We start from the raw sequence: 9,740 nt of genomic DNA, 5'->3' as shown, positions 1-9,740 counted from the left end.
AAACTCAGTTACTTTAAAAATGGTAAATTACAGTTTTACCCACGCAGGTGAGATAAGCAGCAACTCAACATCCAGAGCAAAAACTTTCCATACACCTTTTTCCCTAAAACGAGATGTTACATCAGCACTGTACTTACACAATCCTGTCTTTCAGAGTCTTGAGACTACAAGGATTTGCCACTACCCACTCTTCACCTTGGTAAAGTCAACCACCAACAAATACTAACAAACTTTCTTTGGCCATGTTCATACACAGGAAAAAACTAGAGCAACCATGCAGATAAAATATTATAGGTTTATTTAAAACTTATTTTCACCTTGAATACGCAAAATACAAATTCCAACAAAATGTTCATTATTACTTCGTAGTTTACAAATATACAAAATAGAAGTTTGCTTAAATTTATATTACATATTTATTATGTAAAGAACTATATAGAAAACATTTGTTCTGCTTAAGGCATATTTGGGAATAAACCATTGTACAAACTATTGCACATCGAAACCACAGTGCATTACAGACTGTCTGCATAAAGTTTTCTTCTTAACAAAAAAAATAAACCAGGTTTATTCACCTGATTTAGGTCATAATTGGCTATCGGAAGATAAAAAATAGTTCCTTGTCAGATATGCAGCAGTTTGAGAACTTTGGCTTCCTGTTTTTGGTACCTCTAGAACCAACAGTCACTAAGCACCACGAAATTGGCTTTTAAAGTATAATTCTGTACCTGAATTTTTCCTCCTCTTTTAACATTGTAATGGCTTTTAGAAGGAAAAAAATAAAAAAAAAAGAAAGTACAAGATGACATGTACATCTAATATTGCATTGAAAGGAAATTAAGGGAATGTAATTTCCCTGTGTAATATCCCCACCCTCCAAACTACATACAGTCTGTTTAACCCTGATATCCGTGACTTCCAGTCACTCCTTGGCATTCTGTAGTCCAGAAATAATTCAAGTTGGATTTACAAATGGAATGATAGAAGATCCAGTCATTGACCCCCAATGTCTTTGGTTCTCTTAAGTGTATAACTATAAAAAAAGAAAGCTGCAATGTCCGTATACAGTTATCCCTCTTTTCCACTCTTTGGAAGACTTCACCTCGATTATCTGTAGTGCTTAAAATGAGTTCTCCCCATCTTGTGGAAGACAGTCCTTGTGCTGTAAATACTGAATCTCTGCAGCAGTCGGGGGAAAGATCCACTGCTTTCCCACATCAGAAGTGCCGCTTCATGTGTAAGGCAAGGTGGTCCGACCTGGAGAAAGCTCTGTCACAGCGCTGGCACTGGAAAGGGCGGTGGCCTGTGTGTTTTCTGTAGTGACGAGTGAGTTCATCGGATCGGGCAAACTTCCACCCGCAGCCTTCCCAGTCACAGTGATAAGGCTTCTCACCTGTAAAAAAAAACCCAAAAAACAAGCAGTGAACACGTGAGTTAGGGTTTTGGGGTTTTTTTTGTGGCTACCACTTTTAGCACCTTCTTTCAAGCAGCTGTCCTAGAAAAACAAAGGGTGGTCAAATGCAATGAACTTCATGAAGCAGTTGCAAACAAACTGCAAAGACTAAAAAAGCAAGGCTGTCTTTTCAAGATGTACAGGTGCTATGAAATGCTAGTGTCACTTAAATCTTCACTTTATAAAATGCTCCTTTTCATTGCCTTGCACATGAGACTTCAGAGCACCTGAGTTTGTGTTTTTGCTGGCGGTGTTACACAATCAAATAGCAACCAGAAATAGCTCAGCAGACAACGTATTTAGATAATTGTAGGTCTCAAGAACGAAAAAACAGCCGGAAACTGTTTTCATTAGCTCGGCCTGATTAAGGACTCAGCCTTGCTAGTGTCTTCATTATACAAAAACTACTGTTGATGGCAAGATGAGCTTCCCCAACAATTACAAACTGCCTGTCTTACACATCCTGGGGATGGTGTTGACTGGCTTGGGACAGATGTTCACTCATCATTTGCCCAATTTTTTTTCCCCTTTCTGCCATTACCTGTAGACGTAGCCTAACTACTGCAGAGCCAGTATATTTTCCCTTTCCCATCTCCCCTTCAGGAGAAAGTTTTGAATCAGGTTCACAACCCAGGGATTCAAATTAGGCAAATTCCCAGGTTATTTAGTCACTGTTACGGAATGCCCACACTGGCGAAACCCATGTGCTGTGCCTGCTTTCACAAGCTCAGTTCCTGCAACTCGGCACTCAGCTGCAGAGTTAGAGACTGGACTCACATACACACTTTGGGCAGATTTTATCCCAATTCTAGCAGTGGACAATCAACAGTTAAACTCTGCTGGTGCAGGGGAAGATGTCCTACAAGTGGGTGAGGCACCCCATCAGTGCTGCCAGCTCAGCTGAAAGCCTCTTCTCTTCAGGGAATCTATCTCGGTTTTCCCAAAAAGGGAGCTACAGCTTGCAGAAATGCACAACCCCTTGCCCTTACAGCCAGACAAGACAGGAGTGAGTGTGTGAAGCACATAACCACCAGCAAAGAAAGTAGTTATCTTCAAGAGAGGGCTGCTGCCTTCTCAGAAGTGGGCCAACACAATTCAGAGTAACAAAGCCCAGCCGGCTGCCAGCTACCTGCTAATTTGCTAGCCACATAGCAAGAGAGAAGTAACGAACTCTGACTTGGCAAGAAACCCACCCGCTCCCACATCTGAGTCACTCTGAACCATTAAGCAAAATGTCAAGCCAATAAGTTAAGACTGCTCAGGACTTCACGTAGCCAAGGGGGAAGGGAAAAAAAATAGCCCGGAAACCCAGCAAGGAAAAGTCTTGTTGCTTTTAACCCAGCTCCTGTGCTCACGCCCTTCCACTGTCCAAGGGTCATACCCCGTGCCCCTCAAGCCAGGACATCCCCCTGACCCCGGCGCTGGGACTAACCTGTGTGGGTTCTCAGATGCGCCTTGAGATGAGAGCTCTTGGTGTAGGTTTTGCCGCAGCCCGCATAGTCACAGGTGTGTGTGGCCGTCCTTTTCCTAGGCCACGACCGGCGTCCCCTCTTAGGCTTGGTCTCCTCAGGCAGGCAGCTCCCCGGTGGCATCAGCTCTAAAGGCGGACAGGGAGGGGTGAGCACAGCCAGCGCCCAAGCTGGGACAGCTGCTGCCCCAGCACCGCAGGGACTCACCTTGGTACTGGAGCGCGCTGGGAGAAAGCTGCTCGGGCAGGAAGGTGGGGTAGCCAGGAGCCGGGGGGTACCCCGGGGGCAGCGGCGGGTGGCCCAGCCCTGGTGTGGCGGGGAGACAGTCTCTGCCGCTCAGCATCTCCTCGGGCCCCAGTGACGGCGTACTCCGGGCGGGTAGCGGGCGGCTGCCCAGGGCGAAGTCGTGCTGGGGCGCTCCTCGGGGGCTGCTTCCGTGCGGTGGCGGCGGTGGTGCCAGGGTGCACGGCGGCGCGGCCTCCTGCTTGATTTTGGGGCACATCCGCGGCAGGGAGGTGTAGGGCGCGCCGGGGCCATCGGAGCCGGACGGCGGAGCGGCGGGGCCGCTCTTGGGGCTAAGCCCCGGGTGGCTGTAGTCGCCCACCGCCTTCACCACGAACTTGCCCTGCAGGCTGCCCAGGGGCGGCAGCGCGGCCGGCGCTGGCAGGTACACCGCGTCCAGGTCTGGCCGCATGAGCTCGGCCACGAAGCCTCCCGAAGGGGACACGTCGGTGATGTCGGCCAGGTTGAAGGGCGCGGCGGACCCGGCGGCGGGCGCCCCGTCGCAGCCGCCGCCGCCGCCGTAGAGGAGACCGGCAGGCTCGGGCCGCGGCAGCGGGTAGGCGAAGGGCCCGGCGGGGCAGGGGCTGGCGGTGGGGGCCGGGGTGGCGGCGGGGGCCACCACTACGGCGGCGGCGGGCTCCTGGTGCATAAGCGAGTTGGAGAGTATGAAGTCGAAGTCCAGCAGCTCATTGAACTCCTCGGCATCACGGCGGGGCCCGAGAGCGGCGGCGCCTTCCAGCTCCGACGGTGGCGTCTCCACCAGCCGCGCCGACAGCGCCGGCGGCGGCCGCTTCAGCTGCGACAGTTCCTCCCGCCAGCGCTGCGGGGACATTCGCACGGCTCAGCCCCGGCCGCGCGGCGCCGCGCCCGCCCCGACGGCCCCCGCCCCGCCCGGCCCCGTCCCGTCCCGCCCGGCCCCGTCCGTGCCGCGGCGCCGATACTCACGTTGCCGGGGCCCGCGGGCCGCGCCGCCTTCTCACGGCCCGCGGCGCCCGCCGCGAAGGTGGCAATGGAGGGTAGGAGCGTGCCGCTAAGCGCCATCTCGCACTCGCCGGGGGGCTGCCTGCGGTGGGGAGACACAGCGGTGTCAGCCGGCGGCCCGGCAGGGAAGGGACGGAGGGAGGGAAGGCGGCAGCCGCACCCGGCACCCACCGCATCCGTGCCGAGGCGTCCCGCCGAGCCGCCGCCGCCGCCGTGGTCCCGAGCGCCGGCGCGGAGCAGAGGGAGGCGAGGTGGCACGGACGCGCCGTCCAGCCGCGCGGAGCCGGCGCACCGCCGCCGCCGGGGCGGTGCCGCGGGAGTGCCCTGCCGCTGCTTCTTCTAGCTCGGCGCTGCGCGGAGCGGGGCGCGGGGCGCTAGCGGCGCCGCGGGGACGAGGAAGAGGAGGCGGCGGCCGCCGCCCGGCAACACGACTCCGGCACCGGCAGGGCGGCGGCGTGAGACGTTTCCCGAGGAGCCGTGGCCATGTGGGGAGCCGGGCAGGACGGGCGGGACGCGGTGGTGCCAGTGGGGGAAAGAGGGGTAGGTGGAAGGAGGGATGCGCCGAGCACGCTCCGCCGCCGCGCCCCGCTCGGCACTGCGCGGTCCTGTCGCCGCCGCTCCCTCTTATCACCTCACTTCGCGGGCGCGCCGCCCCCGCCGCCATGGCGACGGCGACACAAAACGGACATGTGGGGAAAAGGGGGGGACGGGGCGGGACGGGTCCGGGGAGTGCTCAGAAAGGGCGGGGGCTCCGCCCCGAGCGCCCCGTGACGCGGACGGTGACGCGGGCGCGGAAGGGCGGGACACGGGGATACACGCGCCGGGGATGCCCGCGTGCCGCGGGGGCTCCCGCACCGGCGGCGGGGTGGGAACTCCCGCCGGGAATCGTCCTCGCGTGGAAGGGAAGGAGGTGGAACGGAGCATCCCGAGCGGCCGGCGGGGCGCTCTGCCTCTCCGCCTTCCTCCTAGCCTTGCATCTTCTTATTTTTCGTTTTCTTTAGTTTTTCTTTAACTTTCTTTGTATTTTTTTCTTATTTCTTCCCTATTTTTCTTTTCCCGTTTTCCTTTTTTTTCTCTTTTTTTCCTCTTTGGTTTTTTTGTTTGTTTTTTTTTTTTTTTTTTTTTTTTTTGTTTGTTTTGGGGTTTTTTTGGTTTTTTTTTGTTTTGTTTTGTTTTGTTTCGTTTTGTTTTTTGTTTTTGTTTTACTCTTTTTTCTTTCCCCTTTTTGTTCATTTTCCGAACCGCCCCGACGGTGCGGTCCTTCACACGGCCCGTGCCAGCCCTGGGCTATTCTCGACTCCTCTATCACCGGGTCCTGGCGGTCCGAGGAGCCGCGGTCGGGCAACCCCCACTCCTCCCGGCGGTGCCGAAGGCGCGGTGGCTGCGAAGCTGGGAATAGTCCGTAAAATAAAATAAATATAAAAGTAAAATTAAAAAAAAAAAAAAAAGAGACAGACATTAAATAAAACTACAGAACAATCCCCAAATTTAGCACAGCCTCGCGGGCAACCGCAAAGAACGGCACGGGCTCCTCCAGAGGGCAATGGCGAGCCGGCGCCGCGCCCCGGCGCCGCGCAGCCCCGACGGGCCGTGTCCTGGCGCTCCCCGATGGGCTCCGTGCTGCCCCCCGTGCGGCGGGGAGCCCCGGCGGGCCGTGTCCCGAGCCCCCGGCGCTGTCCCGATGCGAGCAGTGGGGTCTGAGGGCGGTCCCCCACCGGCAGCCGCCCCGCTGCCCCCCGGCGCCGTCGGCTGCTCTCCAGAACTGGTCGGGCCGGAGGAGTGAAGTCCCAGCTCTGCGTGATTTGCAAACCTGAGCCCGAGTAACTTACGATGACTAAATTAAACCCTAAAATAATAATAAAACGCCGGGTTTTATTTTCTATATTTGCCGAACCGGTTTTACTGGTTTTGTGTTATGAATGTTAATTATTAATAACTTTGGCACTAAAAAGCAGAGCGTTGTGTTTTTTTGGTGTGGGTTTTTTTTTTTTGTATTTTTTTTTTGTTTTGTTTTGTTGGTTTTGTTTTTTTTTTTTTTTTTCTTTTCCTCTGCTCAAAGTCCATGTCTTGGCAGAGGATGTGCCAGGAACCACAGGTACAAAAAGGATTAGTGTGGGGAGATGAGGGCCAGGAAGGGAAGGGAGGTCCCTTCCCCGTTCGGAGGTGCAGGGCTGGGGGTCTGCTCAGCCCCACGGAGTAGGTCCCAGCTATGACTCTCATGCATGGCCTGTGCTCTAAGACTCTCTGACAAGCATTCTGAGTGCTTGTGGGGGAACTGAATGCAAACGGTTGTAGGTCCAAACCTCCCCTCTAGCTTAGTCTCAGGAGAAAGCCCCTGATGTGGGGGTTTGCAGCTCTCTGAATACTTCTTCCTCATAAGTTATTTTTCATTTGTTTCTTCTCACTGTAAGTTTGTTAATTTACAGATCTCCCAAGCAATGCAGCATTTTCCTGGTCCAAATTTCAAACTCGGGATCACTTGAGGCCAACATCAAAATTAAAATCAGATCTCTTATTAGAAATAGGAGAACAAGAATGCTTCAGAAGCAGATAAGTGATCTGATATCTTTGAAATAAATGCCAGAACTTCATGGGTTCCAGGAAGAGAAGTTTTGAATATTGTGGACTGAAATAAAACAGGTTTGCTTTCACAATCTTTCATTAAATTAAATTTGATTGCCATGTTTCTGGATAATTCAGGCAGACACGAGTGAGGTATGTGTAAATTTCATGTTAAAAAGATGTGGCCCACTTTCATCAGAGTCTTGATTTTTAATTGTGTAAGTGTTGACAGGGTGCTTAAAAAGTGGATGCTTGCAGGAATTGGTAAATCCAATGACACCTGCATTTGAACATCCCATATAAACATCAACACTTTTTTTTTTTTTTTTTACTAATGAAGCACAATAGTGATTTCCTTCCTTGACTGATAAAGACTGAGATTTAATGGTCCTCAGTGTGGAAATTAAATGCATGAAGTTTGCAACTGCTCACAACTAATGCTTTTCCAGCCTACATAACAACCTAAATGCTGTTTTCTTAGGACAGATTTATTTTAACATGCCTTCTGTCGCCAGCTGACCATTTCTCCCAAGTCTCAGTTTGCTCCAAATTTCCCAATTTTCTCTAAAACTTTCCTTCCACTGAGAACACAGCATGTTTCTGTGCTGTTCAAAGCCAGCTTTGGGGATTGCATAACACAGATAGAGAATTGCACAGAATTTGTGTCCCCTCTTGCCTTGGGATGTGAAATGGCATTTTTGCAGATGATGCTGTGCTGGGACAGAAAGGAGTTTGCTGCAACCCTCGCTGTGCCAGACTGCTGTGGCCTCTGTGTGTTTCTCTCCCTCCCTAGGTGGAAAGAGGAGGTTTGTCCCACATTTACCACATCTCACTGTGGGAGTGGGGTTGCCCTAGACTTGCCACTGGTGCTGCTCACCCATTTTGGCAGAAGAATTACTGCCTGGTGCAAACAACTCGTACTGGTGGCCCAAGTGTAGAGCAGAGTAAAAATGACCGAGTGAAAGGCCTTAGTGTCCAGCCTAAGTCAGTGCTAAACTGTTCACCTGTGTGTGTAAACCACAAAAGGCAGAGAGAGAAGCCAAGGAAGAGCACAGGTTTCTGGAGCAGAGACAGTCCTCAGGAAATGGCATCACACACTGAAAAACATTAAGAACATCAACAAAATGAAAAAAATAGTTGAGCTGATTGTGCCTGAAACAAAGACCAATCTGTTTATCTTGATATGTTTATTTTAAAGCTTAAATTTGGAACTCAATTTTCAACAAACTGCCTCGCAGGAGCCTCGGTGTGCAGTTTATCCCCTTTGATTTGGGTGTCTGTGGGAGCAGCTGATGGCATCAGGGACTGCAGGCTTTGGGAAAGACAGTTACTGGTGTCAGACAAGAAGATGGCTTTCCGGAAAATTTTGGGATTGCAGTGTGTTGTCCCTGCAGCTACAGGGCCAGGAGATGCCAGGACTCCTGTTCCATTCCTGGCACAACATAATGAAAGGGGAACTGGGAACAAACCCATGATGCTGGGTTACATCCAATAAAATCCCTGTTGCTGATTCATCAAAAGTAGCGATTCCATAATCCTTGGTGCTGTGCTACATTTTACCCTGACAAGGCTTCTGGAGAGCAGGTGAAATTTGAGGAGATGCAGTATCTGGAGGGTTTCTTATGTCCCATGCCACCCAAATTAGCTGCACTGCAGCCAAGAGAGAGGGAAGTTGTTGAGACCTCACACCAACACCTGCTGTGCAAGGCATGCTCTGGAGAGGGAGAGTGCAGCGCTGAGGATTCATCCTCCTCCCACAGGATCTCTGCTCACCCAGGAGGATGAGACAGCCCAGAGCCATGGCCACCAAACTGCTCTTCTGGCCTCTCCTTCAGGGATACCTGTCCTTGGGGATTTGTTTTTTTGCCGTGTATTGTGTATTCCTCACCAAGCGCAACTGAGCTCAGCCTTTATTTATCTGCTCCTGCATGGGTTACTTTGTTTTTGTTAAACAGAAATAAACCCCTGCTCAGCTGGCAGTTATACTTATAGATTATTAGTACAGTGCAAAGGGCACATCTCTGAAGATTGTGAGCAGCTCCAGGCAGGTTTCAAGCAGTAGCAAGTGTGTACATACACAGATGGCACAGGCACACTTGGGGTCGTAAATGTTCATGCTAAGAATGTCAGCAGTGCCCGTGGTCAGACTTGTTCTCACCTGCCTGGCCATATCTTGTTGATAGTTATGTTACTTTTCTAAGAGGTGTTTAAAAGACATGTGGATATGGGATGTGGTTTAGTGGTGGGCTTGGCAGTGATAAGCTGAGAGGTCAGGTTGTGATTTCCACTGAATTTTCCCCAGTAAACTCCCAGTTTTCCCCAGTGATAACTCCTGTCTGAGATTCCAGAGGTGCTGATTCCCCCATCTGGTAGCATCCATTCAACCTCAGCCGCTGGCAGAGGTAACCACTGCCCTCACACAATTTAGCACCACCCAGGATCACTTGTATGCAGCAACTTTCTGCTTTCAAACAATCCAAGGGTTGTTGAATTCCTCTAAGAGGCAAAAATACCTTGAGCTGCTCATGGAAAACAAAGAGCTTTTATTTTTTTTTTTTTTTTGATCAAACATAGCCATCCTTGCTCTGATGGGTTAGCCCCATCTGTTATCGATTTTAATGGGTTTGCCCCATCTTTGAATTTAGATGCTCCCCAAACTCTTAAAAATGACTTAAATGAGTGGCTCCCACAGTGGGACTGGTGCAAACAAAAACTCCACAATGAGCATCCTTTTCAAAGTCCTGCATGTAATGTGGGGACACTCACACACAGTGAAGAGAGAGGATGAATTCTTGGTTATTTATTTGTCTGTGATTTTTTTTTTAAATTTATGAGACTGATGCATTATATTTTTCCAGACTCAATGGAGGAGTCACAGAAAAATAGAGAAAATTTGAGAAATTACCAGCTGCTGCCTAACCAGATGGTCCCCATTGATAGGTGATAGGTTTGGTATGTGCTAGAAGATGCAAGGAAATGTATCTGTGAGAAGG

The 9,740-nt window shown here is 51.1% G+C and overlaps 1 protein-coding gene across 1 annotated transcript; it reads right to left on the bottom strand.

The window, feature by feature from the left end:
- Positions 1 to 281: 281 nt before the first annotated feature.
- Positions 282 to 4,791, bottom strand: KLF4 (KLF transcription factor 4). Its single transcript, XM_053932772.1, has 5 exons — positions 4,357 to 4,791; positions 4,150 to 4,267; positions 3,130 to 4,024; positions 2,886 to 3,050; positions 282 to 1,393 (listed from the first exon to the last, which is right to left on the bottom strand). Exons 1-5 carry the CDS (start codon positions 4,359 to 4,361, stop codon positions 1,218 to 1,220), a joined length of 1,359 nt encoding a protein of 452 aa, XP_053788747.1. The 5' UTR covers positions 4,362 to 4,791; the 3' UTR covers positions 282 to 1,217.
- Between the last annotated feature and the right edge of the window lie 4,949 nt (positions 4,792 to 9,740).

Source organism: Vidua chalybeata, chromosome Z (assembly GCF_026979565.1).
Source record: "Vidua chalybeata isolate OUT-0048 chromosome Z, bVidCha1 merged haplotype, whole genome shotgun sequence".
Taxonomy (NCBI): Eukaryota; Metazoa; Chordata; class Aves; order Passeriformes; family Viduidae; genus Vidua; species Vidua chalybeata.
This window is presented reverse-complemented; position numbering and strand designations above follow the sequence as displayed.

Bases quoted from the DNA above. Each gene is read 5' to 3' on its own strand.
- KLF4 (XM_053932772.1), bottom strand. The intron at 3,051-3,129 runs GTGAGTCCCTGC...GTCCGCCTTTAG, and splicing joins CAGCGCGCTCCAGTACCAAG to AGCTGATGCCACCGGGGAGC. The intron at 1,394-2,885 runs GTTAGTCCCAGC...TTTTTTTTACAG, and splicing joins GCATCTGAGAACCCACACAG to GTGAGAAGCCTTATCACTGT.